The 22,465-nt window shown below is 41.9% G+C and overlaps 1 protein-coding gene across 1 annotated transcript in view; it reads right to left on the minus strand.

Moving 5' to 3' along the window:
- Positions 1-22,465, minus strand: part of Efhb (EF-hand domain family member B) — a 45,370-nt gene that overhangs the window by 3,618 nt on the left and 19,287 nt on the right. Inside the window, 6 exon segments of the mRNA XM_076914650.1 lie at positions 141-353; positions 8,677-8,886; positions 15,325-15,376; positions 15,378-15,478; positions 18,801-18,868; positions 19,468-19,625. Of these exon segments, the coding sequence (XP_076770765.1) occupies positions 141-353; positions 8,677-8,886; positions 15,325-15,376; positions 15,378-15,478; positions 18,801-18,868; positions 19,468-19,625 (802 nt within the window).

Raw genomic sequence — 22,465 nt, forward strand, 5'->3', positions numbered from 1 at the left:
GGCAGTTAAACTTAAGGCCCAAGGCCTTGAGAAAGAGTCGAATGCAGAGAGAGGTTAGGAACACTGCAAGGACACGCCATGATCACTGCACTTCCGGGTGTGCAGAGCACTTAATTTGACAAGGAATGTGTCATGCTTACATATAGAAGGAACGGCTCCAACAACAGCGTTGACCTCAGAAGACGTTGTCTTATACTTGTCAGAGACTTTGTCACCTGGTCTCAGGATTGTCCGGACTGTCTCTTCTGAACTTCCTGGTTCTTTGGGGACAATGTCTTCAGGATTTATCAGAAGCCTTGGTTCAGCTTCTCCTGTACTAGTCTCAGTAACATTTTCACAGTCTGGTTTTTTACCTTGAAGAAAAACGAGAAAGAGGAGACAAGAAAATACAGTAAGGTGTCAGTTCTTGGTGCCTGATGTTCTGTAACAAGTTGGATTATTTGGTTCAGCAGGTACAGGTACTTGCCACTTGCCACCAAGCCTGATTAGAGCCCCGGAACCCACAGGGTAGAAACAATGAACTGACTCCCTCAAGTTGTTCTCTGACCTTGCACTATGCACTATGGCATGTACAGCCCCATATATGCACACACACACACACACACACACACACACACACACACACACACACAACACTAGTAATAGTAATAATGATAATAATAAATGCAATGATTTCTTTAAAGATGAATTTCCTTTGTAGCTTCTTCCTGACAGTGTCTGAGCAGTCATGAAACAGGTTCCCAGTGCCGACACTGCACTGTGGAACAGCAAGTTCTGGCCAGCGTCAAGTGTGAGTCCAATATGGCCACATCGCTCTCTGAGACTCTGTTTACTTTATATCATAGAAATCTTTCCAGTCTGAGGACCCAAAACAGAGAGCCCTTTTTTCCTTCCTTCCAGTGCCACCCACAGTGGAACCCAGAACGTCATGGAAGCCAGATAAGGACTTGGCCGCCCAACTGTCTCCTCCGTTCTCTCTCTCTCTCTCTCTCTCTCTCTCTCTCTCTCTCTCTCTCTCAATTGATTTGTAGTTTTAATTTGGCCATTATAATTTTTTTATTGGATATTAGATTTACATTTCTTTAACTCAAGCTGAGCCTATTTAACTTGAACTATACCGATTTCCCTAAGACTGAGCCCTAGGTAGAGATGAAAGACATACTTGGAATCAAAGTTCAACACATGAGCTGGGGGAGATGGCTCAGTGGGTACTTGACACCAAGCCTAACAACATGCTGAAAAGAGAAACTTAACTGCTATATGTTGTCCTTTGATCTCCATGTATAGGCTGTGACACACACTGTGAGTGTGAGCCCGCTCACGCGTGCACACACACACACACAAAATATGTTAAAAGAAATTATTTTTTAGATTTATGTATTTTGTTTTATGAGGTCTTTGTTTGTTTGTTTGGGGGATTTGGAGTTTGATTTTTGTTTATTTAGTTGGTTTGGTTGGTTTGGTTTGGTTTGGTTTGGTTTGGTTTGGTTTGGTTTAGTTTGGTTTGGTTTTGGTTTTTGCCTGTGTATGTGTATGGACATCAGGGGTGTGACTGGTGCTGTCGTAAATCAGAAGAGGCATCAGATCCCCTGGAACTGGAGTTAGTGACGGTTGTGAGCCACCATGTGGACGATGGGAACCCTGGATCCTCTGCATGAACAACAATTGCTCTATGCCACCAAGCCGTCTTTCCATCTGCAGTGTGAACAACTTAAAAAAATAATCCCACATTTACTCAAATTGAGAAGGCAGAGCATGCCCCATCCAGAGAAGAGATAAGAACATACTGTGAGATACCCCACCCCCACCCCACCTCTCCGCTTCTCTAAGAAACTTCCTACAAGTTAGTGTGCAAAGAAAAGCCCAGGGTTATGGGTGGCTCAGCCGAAACATGGTGTGGTTAGCATCTGGGACCAAGCCCTCCTCCGCCTCCTCCGCCATAGGGTGAGAAAAACTTGAGGTAGAACTGAAACTGCAGAGTGACTTTGTGAGTCACTTAAGGAAGCGAAGACTTCCCTTCAACACACTAGCTATTCCACAGACGCCACTTGAGGGCATTGTGATGTTTCCACAGCCATAAAAGAACGCTGGGAAATGCAGGCAGGGGTTATAATCGGAGACCTCCAAGAGACAGTTCCCCAGGGATCTACAATACATACGAGGGGCTGCCTTGCCTTGAAAAGTAGAGAGCCTCTACCCAGACACCAGTATAAACGAAGGGTGGGGGAGGGAAGGAGACAGACAAACACACATCCCTAAAGGCACAAACTGCACGGTTTGAAAAGTGGTTGGCCATAAAACTGAAAGGTGGTCTTACAGTACTTTCCCCTCCCCCTCAAAAGCCTGCTGTGAGACAAAATGTAGTATATAAAAATGAGGGCGTGGTGGTACTGACCTATAATCCCAGCACTAGAGCGGCTGAAGGGGGGAGGAAGGAAAGGGGACAGAGATGAGAGGAGAGAGGGAGGGAAGGGAGGGAGTAAGGAGGGAGATAGGGAGGGAAGGAAGGAAGGAAGGAAGGAAGGAAGGAAGGAAGGAAGGAAGGAAGGAAGGAAGGAAGGAAGGATCAAATACCAGGAATAGGTCGGGCAGTGTGGAACATATGTGTAATCCACACTGAGGAACCCTGGCAGGTGGATCCAGCCTGAACCACCGAGTATATTCCTGACTCAAAGAAACAAAACAAAAGACCAAATCTAGAGTGCATGTGTGGGGCTGGAGAGATGGCTCAGTGGATAAGAGCATTGACTGCTCTTCCAGAGGTCCTGAGTTCAATTCCCAGCAAACACATGATGGCTCACAACCATTTGTAAGCTACAGTGTAGTCATATGTGTAAAGTAGATAAATCTAAAAAGTAATTTAATTTTTAAAAAGTATATGTGTATAATCTGATAACTCGGGAGGTGAAACAAGGAATTGCAATGCAATAATAATAATAAATAAGATTAAAAAATAAAGGAACTGCTGTAAGCACTGCTTGGTTTAAAAACAATCCTCTATTTTCTCTTAGCCACCATGACTTGTACCAAGAAAGGTGGCTCATACTTATAATTCTAGCATTGAGGATCAGAGTCAAGAGGGTTGCCACATGTATGGGGCCAGCCTGGGCTATACAGTGAGAATTTGTCTAAAAATTAATTTAATTGAAATTTTAAAAGAAAGAAAGAAAGAAAGAAAGAAAGAAAGAAAGAAAGAAAGAAAGAAAGAAAGAAAAGGAAAAGTGAGGAAGATGCATGAGGCAACAGGTCGAGGTGCTTGCCTCCTGGCCTGACAACCACAGTTCTATCCCTAGGACCCGCATGGGACAAAGAGAGGCAACTCCCACCAGCTGTCTACTGACCCATATACACACGTACATACATAAATGCAACAAAAATATAATGGAAAAATCAAGAAGGAAACAAAAAAGAAAAGATGCTGCCCCTCTGTTTCTGAGAGGGTGGAAACAACTGTGTTTGGTGAGACGTTGGCTCTGAGAAAATGTCCCATAGCATTGTCCTGAAAGAGAGAAAAGAATGGTGTCCCATACAGAAAGGGTCCACTCACTAAAAAAGACAAAATGTGTGTGGGGGTGAGAGGGAAGGTTGGCTGACAGGAATAAAAGTGGAAATAGCAGTATCATTACTCTAGAGGAGAAATTTTAAATGTCCATTAGTTTTTTAAAAGTTAATTCCAGCAACCAGGTTGAAAATGGAAGCCAAGGCAGTATTGTTATCCGCCAGGCAAATTGTAACTGCCAAAGTAACTTTCACGTGCCTCCTAGCCTTAGCTGATAAAACTGTACATTTAGGGAAGAAAAACTGCAATCATTTAGAAAAGCAAGGGGGAAAAAAACTTGTTCCTGAGACAAAAATGTTCATTAAAAAAAAAGTGGGGGGGGGGAGATAAAGAAACAAAAAGCTTTTGGGGGATGATATTCAGAAAATGACCTATATTGCTTTAAAAATGCCTGAAAAGAACCTAAATTTCAAAATGAAGAATGGTTTGGGGAATCAGAACACATAAGGAAGTTAGAACTGAAGATAGAGTTGTAGAAACCACAGAAGAATGTGTTCACTCTGGAGAAATTTGAAGGCTAAATTTTTTGTTTGGTTTTGTATGTTTTAAGCCAGGGTCTCAGGTAGCACAGACTGGCCTTAAACTCAGTGCATAGCAGAAAACGAGAAACTTCTGATCCTCTTGTATCTTAATCCCAGATGGTAGGGATATAGGTGTATACCACCAGACGAGGCATTTGTTTCCTTTTTTTGTTTGTTGTGACATGCTTCCCAAGTATCCCTGACTGGCCAGGAACTCACCATCCTATCCAAGTCGCAGACTTACAGCCATCTTCCTATTTCTGCCTCCCAAGTGCTAAGGTCACAGGCACACGACACACACTAGTTCTGAAAGCTTCACTAAACAATAAAAATGGTGCATTCATGTTTATGTTGGACCCAGGTTAGGTAGAACTGGGCCCTTGGATCTCTTCTCCCCTTCTGGTAGCTAGATGCTTAACATAAACTGATGTGACAATATTAAAAGCTGGAACAAAGAAGCAGAAAGAAACTCCCTCCCTGGGGTCCTGTGGCAGCTGATCACAAAGGCTCTGGCTGTCCAGGCCAAACCTGGCTCCCAGTAAAATGCTATAGATCTGAGCACTGACTGCAGCGTAGTAACCACTGAACCTCTAAGGGCAAAGAGGCTTTACAGAACTCCGTCCATATCTTTAGATCAGAGCAAAGGATGTGGTTCTGATTACCAGTGGCTAATCTCTGAACAGATGGTGACACACTTCACCTCTCCAAGCCATCTCAGAGAAATTTAAACAAAGTCAACACTAAAATAATAGAAGCAAGAAATAGGATGCTGGAGAGATATCCAGCAGTTAACAGTGCTTTTACTCGTTCAGAGGATGCAGGTTCAATACCAAGCACCTACACTGAAGCCTATAACCATCTGTAACTCCAGTTCCAGGGTGACCTCCAAGGTCAGCAGGCAAGTACATGATGCACACACATACATGCAGGCAAAACACTTACACATAAAACAAACCTGAAAAGAATGTTTAAACAATAAATAAAAAGTAGCTGGGCATGGTAGGTTTTGCCTATAATCCTAACACTTGAGTACCCAAAGCAGGAGGATTGCTGCTAGTTCAAAATCAAAGCTAGACTGCCCTATATAGTGAAAGCCTGCCTTTAAAAAACAAAATAAAAGAAAAACAAAAACAACCACCACCAAAAAACAAACAAACAAAAAACCCATAAGGGACTGGAGAGATGGCTCAGTGGTTAAGAGTCTGTAGTCTTACAGAGGATCTGGTTCACTTCCCTTTCTTCCCATTACTACATCAGATGATTCATCTGCCTGTAACTCCAGTTCCAGAGGACCTGACAACACCCTCTTAGGAACTTCATGAGTACTTTGAACACATACCTACATGAAGACACACACATATACACATAATTTAAAATAAAATTGAATTTTTAAAATCTCAAATTTATACAAGGAGGAAGAAAGAAAGGATGAAGGCAGGGAAGTCAGGGAGACAGGCACAGTCACATATGTGTGTGATTCCAGCACTCAAAAGGTAGCGGCAGAAAAATCAGGAGTTCTGAGTTGCCTCAGCTACACAGAACATTTGGGACAAACATGGGCTATCAGAGACCTTGCCTCAAAAGACACAAACAGGGCAGAAGGAGGAGGAAAAAAGTCAGAAAACAGACGATATGAAAGAAATACTTTCAAATATTTGTTGAAAAAAATTAATTAATTCTATTCATAAGCCAAGCATGACAGAATATACCTACACTACAACTCCTATACTCATGAGGCTGAATTCTAGGCCAGCAGAAGTAACAGAGAGAGACCCTGTCACAAAACATAAATAAATAATCAAGAAGTGGGGGAGAAGAGATATATACCTCTAATCTATGCACTTGGGAGCCAAAACAGAAAGACCATTAGATAGTTCATGGGCTGGCCTGTTCTAGAACTGAGCTCCAAACCAGCCAGGGCTACATTTAGAAAACCTTATCTCAAAAAAAAAAAAAAAAAAACCAAAAAAGTGTGTGTATATACATACATACCTATATATTTTAGTGGTACAAGAAAATAATATAAATATGAAAATACTGTAATCTAAAGATCACCAGGCCTGATACTACAGACCCGTAATCCCAGATAACCAGGTTGAATCAGGAAGATGACAAATTCAAAACCTGCCTGAGTTACTTAGCAAATCTAGGCAAGTTACTGAGACTCTCTCAAAATAAAAAGTAAAAAAGGAGAATGGGGATTGACTCATTGGCAGAGTGCTTATCTACTCTGTAGAAGGTTCTAGGTTCAATCCTCAGTACCATAAAAAAATCGAAGTTAAGACTATATTGTTAGCTATGTGGTGGTAGCACACACCTTTAATCCCAGCACTCAAGAGGCAGAGGCAGACAGAACTCTGAGTTTGAACATCCTGGTCTTTAGAGCTAGTCCTAGGGTAACAAAGCTAAAAAGAAACCCTGTCTTAAAAAAACAATCAACAAACAAAAGACTATAATATTTTATTTTTGCGGAATTTTTGGTTTTGTGTGATTTGGATTGGGAACATTTTTGAGACACGGTCTCTATATAGCTCAGACCAGCCTCAAAGTCATAATCCTCCTGCCTCTGCTTCCTCAGTGTTGGGAAAACAGTTAATCTTAATCTTTTGTGCAAAAAATAATTATTTTTATGTTATTGTATGTATATTTCTGCATATATATCTATGCATCACATGCATGACTGATCTCTGTAGATACCAGAAAAGGGTGTCAGATGCCCTAGAACTGGAGTTTACAAACAGCTGTGAGCCTGTAAATGCTGGAAATTGAACTCAGTTCTTCCAGTGTTCTTAACCACTGAACCATCTCTTCAGCCCCTGCATAAAAATTTAAAAATCAAATATTCTTAATTTCTTAAATATGTAGATGTGACTAAAATGGGGTTTTCAAACCCCTTGATTAGGAGCTATCGAGTTTTAAGATTCTGAGTAATTTACTTTTAATTTTTAAATTCATAGTCCCAATATCAAATGACACAAGACCATACATTGAAAAGTAAGCTTCTGGTTGGGAAAGGAGAGGCTAGTGGGAATAAGAGGGTGAACAAAAGGGTAATAGGCATATATCATTAAGTACGTTATTATCACGTATGGAATGTCACAATGAAACCCATTACTGTGTATAACTGAGATACGCTAATTTTAAAACTTTTTATAGAGTTTCCTCTGCAGCCATGAGTTATCAGCCAATCAGGTTCCCCTCCTCATGCCCCCAATGTAGAATGACTGTAAATAGCAACATTCTTGGGAATACATACAGCCTGTGGTTATGTGAACTGCCCTAAGGGACCCTCAAGACAGTTTTCTGGAGGATAGTCAGCCCTGATATCCTGCTGTCTCCAATATAGACTCAAGACAGGAATGTGGGATATCTTTAGGAAGACCCAGGGCACAGTGGCCCTGGTTCAGATTTCCCAGACACCCATTTCTTTTCTGTACTAAGTGAAGAATAAGAACCATGTTACTGAAGCCCTGTTCAGGGCCACCTCTACCTTTTTTGGCCACCAGAACATCCCCATGTGAAAGAAGTAAGATTTCGCCCAGTTTAACGCAGTGAATTAGAAGACATAGCAGCTGAGAAGGAATCTCCACGGCTGAAGAGTCAAATTTATCCCCAGTTGCTGTCCCTGGACAAGTGGCTTGTCTGTACTCATGAGGGCTGATTAATGTTGACCCCAACAATCATGTTCACTAACAAATCTCACACATAATTAAAGGGAGGAGTCTCACTGTCGCCCTGCCCCTCGGCCATATATTTCCATCTTCTTGAGTGCGATCAAACTCGTTCCTTCCATCCTGTGCATACACACATCCTGTGCATAAGCAAACCTGTATGCATTCTGTCTAGTTCCCTTTACGTTGCTGTGATAAATATCATGACCAGAAACAACTTGGAGGGGAAAGGGTTTCTTTGGCTTACCCCAGGTCTCAGCTCAACATGAGGGAAGTTGAGCATTAACTGAAACAGAAATGGAACCAGATACTATGGAGGAACACTGTTAACTGTTTTCTCTCACGCAAGCTCAGCTACCTTTTCAACAAAAGACTTTTTTTTTTTTTTTTTTTTTTTTTTTTTTTGGCTTTTTGAGACAGGGTTTCTCTGGATAGCCCTGGCTGTCCTGTAACTCACTCTGTAGACCAGGCTGGCCTCGAACTCAGAAATCCGCCTGCCTCTGCTTCCCAAGCGCTGGGATTAAAGGCATGCACCACCACCACCCGGCAAGACTTATTATTTTTATTTGTGTATGTGTATGTGTATGTGTATGTGTATGTGTATGTGTATGTGTATGTGTATGTGTATGTGTATGTGTATGTGTATGTGTATGTGTGTGGGGCTGCATGACTTTAAGTTCATCACATTTATGCTGGTATCTGTGGAGGCAGTGAATTCCCTGGAACTAGAATTATATGGACAATCTCTCACAGAATCTGATCTGGGTAATCCAGCAGGTAAGACTCCCTCAGATGACCCTGGGCTATGTTGAACTGACTGTTGAAACTAACCAGGACACATAATATTAAAGTTGGTTGAGATCCTAAAAACTATGAAATATAAAAATCTTCTTAAAAATTCAGCAAGCTGTCAAGAATTAAATACCTTTAACGACGACCCTCTTCTCATACTCAGTGAGAGGTACTCTGTCTTTCCAGTTAAGGAAATTGGCAAATTCCAGGTAGTTAATAAAGCCATCCTGATCCACATCACAGTAGTCAAACAGATGGTCCAGGAGCATCTTGTCGAGATGCAGGTTGGCCTGCACACAAGCTTCATGCAGTTCTGCTCTGTCAATCACCCCGTCTCCCTTCTGTCAACCAGGAAGAAAGGTAAGGTAAGTGTAGGCTTTGATAAAAATAAATAGCTCTAGCAAATACACTCGGAAAATTCCCACTTCCACTAAGAGGAATCAAATATTACGTATATAAAGCAAGAGTTATTCTCATTGAGTCAATTTGATGGACATACTTTATAGTTTGTGATATAAGCAGAATACATTCAGAACCCTTTTGTTATTGGTCCTGGAGACTGAATCCAGACCCTTGTACATATTAAACATCTGTGAGCTATGATCACAACCCCCACTTGTTTTAATCCCCTTTTTCTTCTCCTTTTTTTATTTCATTCATTCATTCATTCATTCATTCATTTTGGTATTTTATTGTTTTGAGGCAATGTCTCATGTAGTCCAGGGCCAGATTCAAGATCAGGTATATAACGGAGAATGACCTTGAATTATGATCCTTATATCTCTACCACCCAAGTGCTGGGATAGGAGGCTTGTTCGAAAACACCCTGCCTAATCACACCCTTTAAACCATACTGTTTGCACTGACATGTAGTCAGCATAGTCGTAAAGCATGCTTGGCATTTCTGTTGAGCAATGTTGTACATGTCTGACAGCTCGTTACAGTTTTTCATGCTGACAGAGCTTTTAACACCTTCTGTGTCTCACCAGGGCAGCAAATGATCCTCTACAGCATTGCTTGCTAATGAGGAAAAATAGAGATGAGATTTTCAAAACAAAATGTGGGGGGGGGGGGGCTGGGTTTGTTTGCTCCCACTCCCACTAGCGAGAGAGAAAAGCTGCCAACCTCTCCAGTCTACCCCCATTGTGACAGTGTTAAGATTCATTCTTCCAAAGGAGGAAGGTCACCCACCCCCAAGTCTCCTTACACAAAATAGTTAAAGGCAGATGTTCCTACAATAAGTGTTATTGGAGGGGAATTGGTGAGAGAGTAAAGAGAAATTTGGCTGATTAACTTGGGAGATGAGGGGGTTAAAGAATTAATGCTTTTTAAGGAAGAAAGTCAACAACTAGGATGTCTTAACCACACAGCTCCTGGGTGACTTCCTTCAAACCAGCCTTAGATGCACTCAGAGATGATGCTAAGGACCTGCAGATTGTATTTTGAACCTCCACTCATGATGGTGGGTTGGTGCTTTAGGCAGTGAGTTCCAGATACGATAGGTGAGCACTAGACTCGGGCTATAGATCCAGAGGACAGTGCTTGCTTCAAGTGTGGGAGGCCCTGACTTCTATCCCCAGCACTAAAAGAAAAAAATGGATTAAAGAGAAAAATGGATACATGACTGTGTTGTTCCCTTAGGGAGATTTAGGGGAGAGAATCTATCAAGAGGAACTACTTATGAGTGAATCATTGAGTATTACTGGGGCTATAGCTGGCCAGAGTTGAATTCACAATGTCACTGAAAGTAAACAAACCCTGCATAGATGGCCCAATGAGACAGACCCAGTGAACTGTAAATAAATTAGAGTCGCCCTGGAGAAGTTCCCTGTGCCTGCTATTGTTAACATATATTACCTTGACAACGGAGTTATAAATGGCTTTGATTAATGTGAACTCCTTTATAAAAGTCTCTCCAGCAAGCCCAAGTCAACCAAAAACCATGAACCTGCTAGCATGCCAGGAAGAAAATATGGAAGCTATGACAGAATCAGAAACTCCAGAAAGTTAAAATAGATGCTGTCAATAATGACAACTTTTCTGCCTATTACAAGGCTTGTCTCCACTGAAAGCACAGGCACTTTGTATTCTTTAAACTCCAAATAATTGTCATGCCACTCAAAACTCAAGAAAAGCTGACCATGGGATAGGGGGCTGTCAGAGAGCACAGCTTAGAATTGGTCTCATGAATTACAGGGACAGTAATAGCTAAAATCTGCAGTCGCCACTGTGAGTCCCTCTGAGCTGTTATGTGTCCTACCCCAGTGCTGTAATGGCTGGCTCTCCAGCAGCTATAGTATAAAGAGGTCCTGATTTTATTTTTTAGGGGAATGGTTATTTTGTCCATTTGCTGTTGTTTGGGTCTTGGTTTTCTAGACAGGGTTTCATGCAGTCTAACCCTTAACATGAATCTTTCTGCCTCTGGCTCCCAAATGTTGGAGCTTAGGTACATATGGCTCCTGGGGAAGCCTGATTTGTAACAGTTGCTACTCTTCTTTTCTTCACTGGGGCTATTTTGTAGCCACCAAGGTGATATCACCAGGGTTGCAAACTTGCAAGTATGCTCTCTCAAGTCAGTTGTAACATAACACTGCCACTCAAATTTACGGTTAAAATCTTCAGATTTTAAGTGCCCTAAACAGAAAGTCTACCCATTATCCAAAATGGTGTTTAATGAATAATAGGCACTCAGTGAAAAATAGAATTAATCTTATAAGTCAAGAATATCCATTGAGAAAACCACAGTTTGTTTGATCTGTTTTAATTCTTTTTCTATGAAACTGAATCAGGACATTCAACAGTTTTGGATTCCACTGCACTAGGTCCACTGCCTTCTCAGGAAAGCATCCCTAAAGGATGGTAAACACTACACCACTACACCGTACAGATTAAAAGGTGACGGTTTAGAAGATATATCAGCATTAAACAATTTGCAGTGATGTGATTTCATCATAAGGAGCTTGCCTAGTGGCTTACTTGGATAATCAGCAGCTATTAAGATGACTGTATTTCTTACAACTGCATTCAACATGAACTTTAAAAAGGCAAAGAACTATGTATGCATCCTGGCAGATGTGGTAGTTAGGGTTTCCACTAATGTGGAACACCATGACCAAAAAGCAACTTGGGGAGAAAAGAGTTTACTCGGCTTGTACTTCCATATCACTGTTCATCTTCAAAAAGAAGTTAGAACAGTAACTCAAGGTCAGGAACCTTCTTGAAGCTGATGCAGAGGTCCCTAGGTGTGGGGTTGGGGGGTGCTAAATACTGGCTTGCTCCTATGCCTTACTCAGCCTGCTTTCTTATAAAACCCAGGACCACCAACCCAGACATGGTACCACCCACAAAGGGCTGGGCCCTCCCACATCAACTGCTAATTAGGAAAATGTCCTCATCCCGCAGTGGTAGTACACGGCCTTTAATCCCAGCACTTGGGAGGCAGAGGCAGGTGGATTTTTGAGTTCAAGACCAGCCTGGTCTACAGAGTGAGTTCCAGGACAGCCAGGGCTACACAGAGAAACTCTGTCTCAAAAAACAAAACAGAAAGAAAGAAAGAGAGAGAGAGAGAGAGAGAGAGAGAGAGAGAGAGAGAGAGAGAGAGAGAAAGAAAGAGGGAAGGAAGGAAAGAAACAACAAACAAAGAAACAAACAAAGAAAGAAAGAAAATGTCCTATATTTTATGGAGGAGGTGTTTTCTCAGTTGAGGTTCCCATCTTTCGGATCATTCTAGTTTGTGTCAAGTTGAAATAAAATTAGCCAGGACAGCAGATTCTGTTATTCATGTTCGTGCGCTGTTTAGATCTGAGTGAAACAGAGCTGTAGTGTAGCTTTTTGGCTAAGCACTTGTCTAGGAGGTAAGATACCTGAGTTTCATCCCAATGCACCATGAAAACATTAAATAATTACAACAGATTCAATTCAGGTATAAAACTACATGCCTGTAATTTCAACTTGGGAAGTAGAAACAGAAGGTTCATAATCCAAGGGCAACTGTGTTACATGTAACCCAACATAAACAAGTCTGTACATGGTTGGGGTGGGGAGGCTGTCTGTCTATCTCTATGTCTGTCTCTCTGTCTCCATCTGTGTGTGTGTCTGTGTGTGTGTCTGTGTGTGTGTGTGTGTGTGTGTAAGTTTAATGTGCTTATTCCAGCTTCCATATTTTCATATTGAAAATCATCTTGAAATTAACTACAGATACCCAGTAGTTTCACTAAAAACTAAACTGTCAGGTATATTTTCTCCTTTTTAATTTAATTTTAATTATGTATATGTGTCCAAGTGAAGGAGTGAGTATGTTGTTGCAGTTGCTCAGTGAGCCAAGGAGACAGCATCAGATTCAACCCCTGGAGCTGGAGGTACAGCAAGTGAGCCACCTATTGCAGGTCCTGGAGAGTAAAGTCAGGTCTTCTGTAAGACCACAGAGCCATCTTTCCAGCCCCACTTATATTTTCTTTTTTCCCCATCCCCTTTTTTTGTTTGTTTGTTTGAGACATCGTCTAAGTTGCCCTAGCTGTCCTAGAACTTGCTATACAGACCAGCCTGATCTCAAACTCACCTGAGATCTGCCGTGCCTGCCTACCCAGTGCCAGGATTAAAGGTGTGTGCTGCTGCAGTGACTCACTTCTACCTACATTTTTTTTAAAACTCTTTTGTGGGGGAAATGCAGCTGAATAGTGGTTTATAGATATCCGTTGTCTTCTATGTGGTTATCATAACTTCTTTTTGCACAGTCGGGGACAAAGACAAAGCAGAGTTTTGCTAGACAACCCTAAATAGCCCTCAAAACCTTGATTCGCCTGCCTCAGCCCTGGAATACCACCATTCCAGTCCAGCATGTATGCCTGAAATTAATACAAACTTAAGTGGTATGCTTTTTTGATAATGAGAAGTGTTTTACTCATTAGCACACACACACAATTCCCAGGCCTAAAACCAAGGCAGTTGTTCTTAAATAACTTATCAAGTAAGAAATGGACATTTTAATTAATGTTTTAAATGAAAAAGGTGAGGTGTAATTTTCAAACATCATGCTCAGCCCAGGATTGAAGGTGGGAATGTTTTCTTTATTCTCATTGTAAAATTATTCTGGGAGTAAAGGTGGAATGCAGTAGTAGAGCCCAGTACTGAGAGGGGTGGGAAGAAGGGGGGAAGGAGGGGTAGAAGGAATAGACACGATGCAAACTAGATGTGTAGCCACCTGCTTGGGAGGTAAGAAGACTCAGGATTCAAGGTCAATCTGAAAGGTAGAGTGAGAGTCTCTCTCTCTCTCTCTCTCTCTCTTTCTCTCTCTGTCTCTCTCACATACACACATACATACATACACTTGGTATCTTATAGCTTGACAAGATATATGTACTTAAGAATTTGCATAGTACATTAAGTATCTGGAAAAAAGAAGAATAATGCACAACCACAACTAAGATTTTTTAAAGTTTTCTAAAGGCTTTTAAGGTTTATTTTTGCTTTTCCCTTGTGGTCTTGATACAAATCTTAGTTTGACCTTATTCATATCTCAGAATACTATGCTGTGCCATAGTTTATATTAATGCTGCCCTAGATTCTTCTGTATTTATTTATTGCAAACTTGTGACTACCTCTACTAACTTCTTTTTATGTCGATAATGTATGCAAATAGTCTTTAAATTTTTGCTTATTTAATTAATAAAAGCTAAATTCATAATTTAAAATGATTGTGATGTATCAGCACACATCCTGACCATACATTGACATTAAGTTCATTCTAAAATGGTTGCCAGTCCCATTCAAAGAGCTTTGTGGGTAAAGGTACTCTCATGCCAGACCTGATACCCGAATTCGTGATCCCTGGATCCTACAAGAATAATAATCTTTTAAAATACACTTTAAATAGTTTCTAAACTACCTAGAAAATCATGTACAATGAGGCACAATCAAAGCAAAATAATAATTGAAAAAAAGTTCAAATGTTCACAAAGTCAACACTGAAATTGTTAAATGGGCTCCGAGCTTCCTGGAAAGGAGGGCAAGAATATGCACATTTGAGGAGCTGATAGAGGACATTGTGTACTTAGCATGTATAAACTCTTGGGTTCGATCCCCAGCACAAAACTAAATAAATAAATTACATTTATAGTTGTTTAAAAATTAATTGATCTTGGCCTGGAGGTATTGCTTAATTGACAGTGTTTGAGTAGTACACACAAAGCCAGTGGCTAAAATCCAAGGACCAAGATATGATGGCACAGGCCCTTAACCCTGGCATTTGGGAGAAAGAAGCAAAGGATAGACAGTTCATTCCTATCCTGTGCTACACAGTGGGCTGGGGGCCTGCCTAGACTACAAAGGACCCTATCTCAAAATAAATAAATAAAATAAGTAAATACATAAATACATAAATAAATACCAAACTGATCTTGCACCTTTTGGATGGATAGTAGCCTCTGCTCTCCAAGGCAATGGCAATTCTATGAATGACTTGGACGTACACTGAAAGTACAATGTGAAGACACCAAACAAAATTCAGGTATAAGACTGGTCCACTGTTCCCCAGAGATCCACAGAGCTACACTTACCCTTGCCCCCAGAACACTGAGATTTAATCAATTTGGCTTATGTGTAGTCATTGACCATTCTTTAAACCTCTCAGTCATGGCTGTGTTTCAAGCAAACATCACTTTAAAAGACAAGTAATGAGCTGCATATGACCCACAGTCTGCTGATTGCCCGCCCCCTATCTGCACCATCTACCAAGATTCGTCAGTGCATCGTAACCCCCTGGCTCTGTGAGACTACTGGCCCTTGTCATAGTGTCTGAAAGCTAGCAGCAAAGTGTCAAAGTGCTGGTGATTAAAATTTCTTTAAGTGGTGGCGGGCAGCTGCAACCAGGGCTCTCTGGCGGTCCTTCCCACGAAGATATTCATCTGGGCCTCTGTAATGGATGAGATCGCCAGCTCCTGTTGAATAAAAAAGGAGTCTTGTGTGTAAATTTAAAATATGGCCATGGAGAGACAGAAGCAGAGACGGACAGAGGCAGAGAGACCTAGCAACATCTCAGAATGAACAAACAAAACATTTATCCCCACTACAAAGGTCTCACATAGCCAGGCTGGCACTCCTCCCCACTACAATGTCTCATGTAGCCCAGGCTGGCCTCATTAAACTCATGGCAATCCTTTTAGTCTCCTAAGTGCTGGGATTACAGTGTATACAACATGCTCATTTGGTGATACTATTATGCAGAATGTTTCTGTGTATAAAAACGGTGCAATTGACTTAAAAGTTACTGTAGTGGCTTGTATTCTAATGTTTTATGTCCCTAAATTAGTTTTGCATGAGAGAGTATGCACAAAGTTTCTGGGAACCAACCTCCACTTAATTCTGATTGGTAAATAAAGGTGCCACTGGCAATAGCTGGGAGAAAAGAGAGGAGGGATTTTAGGTTTCCCATGATTGGGATCTCAAGGAAGGAGGAGGGGGAGATCCACCATGCCTTAGGAGAATGTGGAGAAGAAGAAAGAAGAGAGATGCATGCCTGATGTGTGGCAGAGAGAGAACCAGAGCCGCCATGTAAGGGGGCCAAGAGGACAAGGCCCAGAATGTTGCTCAATTGGGTCTAGAGCAAACAAGATGGAACATCGAAATTAATAAGTAGTAAACTGAAACTATCTGTGAAAGGCAGATTCTAACAGCATAGAGGCTAGGCAGCTGCCCAGCTTGTGCTGCTTAAGGCATATTAAAATATAAAGGCTGTGTGCATGTTTCATACACATGGGAACATAAACCATTGAAGTGGGAAGCAACCCCATGTCAGGACTTACTAAAAACTAACACAACAAGTTCCTGTTTCTGGTTTGTTTATTTGTTCGTTTGTTTTTATGAGAGTATAGTACATACACAGGTATGGTATACATAGATGTGTGCACACCCATGCAAGTATATGCAAGAGGCTGGGGAACTTCAGGTGTCTTCCTCTATCATTTCCCACCTCTTGCCTTGAGTCAAGGTCTCTCAGGGGGCAGGCAGCTCACATTATCAACACAGCTGTCAGTAAGCTCCTAGGACCTACCAATCTCTGACCCCTAATGCTGGAGTTACAAACATGTACTGGCTGTACAGGGTGTGAGGGATTCAAAATCAGATCCTCAAGCTTGTACAGCACGTATTCTTACGACAGTACCCACCCCCATGGCTCTGCTCATGAAAAATCTACTAGGCACTGCGGATCGCGCCTGTAATCCCAGGACTTACAAGGCTGAGTGAGGAAGATCATTAGTTCAAGGCCAACACAGGCTATGTATAGTGCTTTAAGCTAGCGTGGGTTCTATGAGACCCTTTCTAAAAGAAAAAAAAAAAGAGAGAAAAGAAAAAGAGAGAAAAGAAAAGAAAGAAAATGAGTCCAATGTGTTGGGGGGCCGACTTTTAGCAGAAAGCGGCTATCAGCTTTGCAGCCATCTTGAGCCATATACCCTGACATGAGACTTGATTACAATAGCCTACAACAGCTGAGCACACTCTGATAACATCTTGCTTTAGATACCCAGGACTTTCCTTGGGTGTGTGAGATTAAAGGCGCGTGAGATTAAAGGTGTGTGATTTAAGAGTGTGACTTAGAGATCAGATTTAGAGACAAGACCTAAGGGCATGATTAAAGGTGTGACCAAGAGGCATGGCTTAGAAGTGAGACATATAAAGGCGAAAGGCAGACAGAAGACATCAGAGAATCAGACACTTTAGAGAGAACAATTTGGAGAACAATTTGGAGTAACAGAGATTCAGACACTAGGAGTAGGAGTAGACATTAGACACTCGGAAGAGAACAACAGGAGTACAACTAGAAACTAGGGGGAGTACAACTAGGAACTAGGAACTCAAGACTTGGGACTTGGACTAGGAAGAGAGACTGAAGAATAAACGGGATTAAATCACACTCTGTCTGGTCTCCATTCTTCAAGTCCGTCCTCACTCTCTCTCTCTCTCTCTTGCTGAATCCTGACCCGCAGACCAGAGCGGCAGCTTGGGCCGGGAAACAGTGGCCGCCAAGAGTGGAGTGGAGAGGGCCGCAACATTTTTGGCCACCCAAAGTGAGGCTCCAGCTTAGGCTTCAACATTTTAGGCCGCCCAAAATGGGGCAGCCCAGGCCTCAACACCAATGCAATCTAATATACTAATTAGTAGATCTGTTCCCTTTTGAAGTATGTCACTTATTTTATGTTTACAGTGTTAATGGTTCCACCTAGCCACACGTATGCTAAGCAAGTGCCCTACCACCAAGCTCTGCTTCAGCCCTTTCTGTTCTTTATACTTTATAAAACAACGACTGCCTCAGCCAAGTGTGGAGCCCACACCTACCTTGTCCTGGGTAATGTTTTGTGAACTTTGACACAAGCTAGAGTTATCTGAAAGAAGGAAAGATCCTGAGAACATGTCTCCATTAGCCTGACCTGAAGGCAAGTCTGTGGGACATTTTTTGATTGACGATTGATGTGGGAAGGTCTTGTCTATAAGAAAGCAGGCTGAGCAAGCCTTGGGAAGTGAGGCAGTAAGAAGTTTTCCTCTGTGGGCTCTGCTTCAGTTTGACTCCAGGTTCTTGACATGAGTTCCTGACCTGGCTTTCCTCAGCAGTTGAGCTTTCCACAACAGTCTTTTACCATAGCAATTTATTATAGCATAGCTACCTATGGATTGCTTGATGAGTTGCTGGCTGGCTGATGAGAGTGGCTCTTAATTATGTGGTTGTACAACAGAGTGCTTATGATCTCAATCGATCTGTGTGTGTGTGTGTGTGTGTGTGTGTGTGTGTGTGTGTGTGTGTGTCTGTGGGGGGGATCTCATTTTTTGAAACAGATCTCTCTTGGCTAGGAATGTAGTTTAATGGTAGATATTTGCTCACATTGTGCATAGAATACACAACACCCAAGGTTCAATCCCCAGCACTACAGAAAAGATGCATATATAGGTGTGTGCACAATGTATCTATATCCATATGAATGTACAGCATAACCTTCTGGAGATGTTTTTCAACAGAAATAAGAGTATGGTTCCAGGGGCAGCAAGTTGAGCAGTAAGAAGAGCCCAGCACCTGCAGCTATCCAGGTGGATTTTAGGAATAGGGTTAATTCATATATTCCAATACAGGCTAAAGCATGTGGTTTAAGAGAAAAAGAGACTCTCAGAAAGAAAGTCACACCTAGAGCCTGAGTATGGGGCTTGGCTAAAAAAAGTCACTCCTTTAATGGGGATGTGTTTATTTGTGAAGAAGAAAATTCACATATTTACCATATTCCTCAGGCTGGAGGCAAGCTCCAAATGTGTGCCCTGGGGGAACATTCATAGTTTCAGCAATGCTATAGGAGAAAACAAACTCTAGTTAGAAGTCCTTACCAGCCAAAGCTGAAAAGTTGTTTGCCTTAGTCCTTAGCAACCCACAGACTCTCCTATAGACACACTGGGAAAACTCAAAGGTAAGACATCACAAGAGTATGGTGTCCATTTGCATTAAACAGTGGCTGAAGGTTTCCTTGGAGACCACGCCAGAGAGAGGGGGTGGGGGGAGAACTCAAAGCAAAATATTTTTTTCTGATATCCCACAGCAAAGCTTTATACAGAATTCTTCCCACCCCACCCCTTCTCCAGATGCATGCAGGTACACCAGTCCCCTGGAAGCCCAAATGCTGTAGGCACTGCAGTGCTCCATTGATGAACTATAGAGGATTATTTTCTTATTGGATAAAAACAATTTGGTAAGACATAAATCAACATTTGGTTTTTCAGTGTAGCACAGATTGGCCTCCAATTTAATAATATAGCTAAGAGTATGACCTTGCACTCCTGACCCTCCTGCTTCTGCTTCCCAGGACTAAGGCCACAGGTTTCTGCCACTAAGCCTACCCAGATGACCCCGATGAAAGCAAGAGAGCTGGCAAGGCCTTAAGCTCAAACTTACGGGTCTAAAACTCTTCCAAGTTTGTGTTGAAATTTTTCTTCGAAGTCATCAACTCTTTTGGAGACAATTTTTGCTCCTCTTTCCCTACAAAATGAGAAATTGACAGATATATTTATTATTAAGATGTCATCGGCTGCAAAATATAAACACAATGAAAAGGATCATAGTATCACAGCACCCTCAGTGAACAAGTCTCAAAATACATCCCATATTTAATACTGCATGTATTGATGCTTTTCTATCACCTGCTTTATAATAAAAATTCTTTTGGGAGATAACATAGCATGATCTGTGTATAAAGTGGGGATATGATCAATCCACGGTATGGTTGAGCAGAACATTTTTATTGTAGGTATGAGGGAGAGTCTAGCCAGAGGCATCTGGAAGAGTCCACAGCAGGGAGAGAGAGTGGTGGACTAAACATGAACCACAGACTGAACAGTTCATGGGAGGAGAGAGGAAGAGAAGAGAGTTCAGCCTAAGTAGACCAAAAGAGAGGAGGCCAAGAGAGCACACGGCCAAAATAGCAGGGTTATATAAGAATCAAAAGCGGAGGTAAGAGAAGCCCATGAGCTGCAGAAGTTGACAGTGGGAGCTGCGTGAGAAGAGCTAAGAGGAGGCAAGGGTACTGAGTGTCCCTAGAGGCCTGAAAACTCTGTTAATGACAGCAGGCACCTCAGTTAGACGCTTATCCGGAATTCCTTTTGGACCTGACAGTCTGGAGATAAAGCTCAGTGAACGAACACTTGACTAGAATGCATGAGGTTCAGTCCAATCCTCAGCACAAGAAAAGGGGAAGGGAGGGCAAGCAGAAGGAAACACTTTGGCAATAGGAATGTAAAAAACATAAAAATGTTTTCAGGTAGGACAGAAAGACGGGGAATGTGGAACATGTATTATGGGGAGGGGTGCCGGCCACTCCAGAGTCTGGTTGTAAAGTCTTTCCCTGGCTAAGAACAGAGTACTGCAGCACAATTAGCAGAATATGTTGTGAATCTTGACTACATAGCATCCAAGTTCCTTTTATATAGAGATGTCTCAAATAAGAATGTTAAAGAAATAGGAAAACACACTCCAAGTCTAACCGCATACAGCCTTACTCCTATCTCATTTAGACTGTTAAATAGTAAGTCACTCTTAAGGCCTTTCTCCTATCCCAGTTGTAAACTGCTTATTTCAAAGAATGTCACTAAGAAAGCTATAAATGTCTTGGGAGCAAGCCCACCATAGGATACACACATACCATACGTGTGTGTGTGTGTGTGTGTGTGTGTGTGTGTGTGTGTGTGTGTTTAAGTGAAACCACATTTTGCTTCCTTAAACAACCTTTGTGACCTGTGCTTTCACTCTATCCACTGTTGTCCTTCTCCTTGCTCCCTGTGACCTCATGATATCTTTTACTGGAGGAAAAGAAAGAGAAAGAAATAGTCCCTTGGCAACCCTTCCAGGCAGAACTTCAGAAGCTACCCAAGTCACTATACAAATATTATTAGACACACAGGCAAGAATCTTTCTTGAGAAGGCCATGCCCACATTTGGATGTGTACTGACCTTCCTTTCTTTCCCATGAGCCTCTTTTGCTAGTAACCCATGTTAATATTTATGATAAAATATCTTCTTAGGGGCTACAGAGATAGCTCAAAGGATAAAAGCATGAGGATCTGGCTTCTCAAGACCAAATAAGGAAAGCTTGATCTGGCCATGAGTGCCTTCCATGAACACTGGGCAGAAGATGGAGAGAGAGAGGTCCCATGAGCTCCCTCTGACCAGCTAATCTGCCAAATATGGTCACTTTCGATTTCAGTAAAAGATGCTGTCTCCCAGGAGTAAAGTGGAGATTGATGGAGGACAATACCTGACAATGTCCTCCTCTGACCTCCACATGCACCTGGACAGCCTTATACAACTACAGTACATATGTGCATGCATACACACACACACAACACAGACAACACACATAAATAACACAATTTCTTTAATGTTTTAATCTCTTGTAATGAACTCAAAGTCTGCTTCTCACACCTAGTCATACTGAAATTCTTTTCTATGGTAATGTCAACAACACCAGCTCCACTCAGAAAAGAACCCCTCAGGATGATATGTGTCTGAATACATCCTTCCCGTTCCCAACTTGCTTATGCTTTTCTATATCCATTTACGAATCACTAATGAAGAGCCAACCCCACAATGTTTAAAATTATGCCAAGCAGAGCTGGAGAGATGGCTCTGTGGGTAAGAGAACTTCTTGCTCTTGCAAAGGACCCAGATTCAGTTCCCAGATAGAGATTTGATGACAGTCCCTAGGCCCATGCAGGGGTAGGGATACCTGCTGCAGCCAACCTGCCAAGGTTCTAGCCTATATGACCTTGGGCAAATAACTTGCTTCAAAGTCTTCATCTGTGAACTTAAGTACTCCTACCCCACAATGTTCAAGATAGGATTAAATTAATAACAACGAGAATGTTTCAGACTTTTCCTTTGTAGCTAAGAACTGTGGCTACTTCAGAAACAACACTGGTAGAAGAGTATGGGGCAAGTGCACTATGCCACCAGACAGAAGAACTGATAAGGTTATGCAGGCTTAGACCCCAGGGAATCACAGAATTGAGAAGGGTAGGTATGGGGCCAGCTCCCTGCCAAACTACCTGATCTGGAATACCTAACCACAACACCACACTGAGGAGGATCATGACAGTCGGTCATATAGCAATAAAAACCTGGAGTTCTCCATGCTAATGAGGTATGCTAAGGAGGTATCTAGATAGTCCCCAAGTGTTCAGCCCAGGTATTTAATCCCTGGTTCACCCTGTGTATGCATTCACATTTGCCATCAAATAAAACACATTGGGCAAACAATGACCATCTCTTTCATCAAGGATGGCTGTGGGGGTCAGGAGAGCTTTCTTGTAAAGAGCTGAGCCTACATCTCCTGGAGAAGGTCTCCTCTCTTCCAGCCCCTCTTTAGTCTTAACACTCTCTTGGAACTAGAACGGACTTT

Source organism: Arvicanthis niloticus, chromosome 17, assembly GCF_011762505.2.
Source record: "Arvicanthis niloticus isolate mArvNil1 chromosome 17, mArvNil1.pat.X, whole genome shotgun sequence".
NCBI classification, from domain to species: Eukaryota; Metazoa; Chordata; class Mammalia; order Rodentia; family Muridae; genus Arvicanthis; species Arvicanthis niloticus.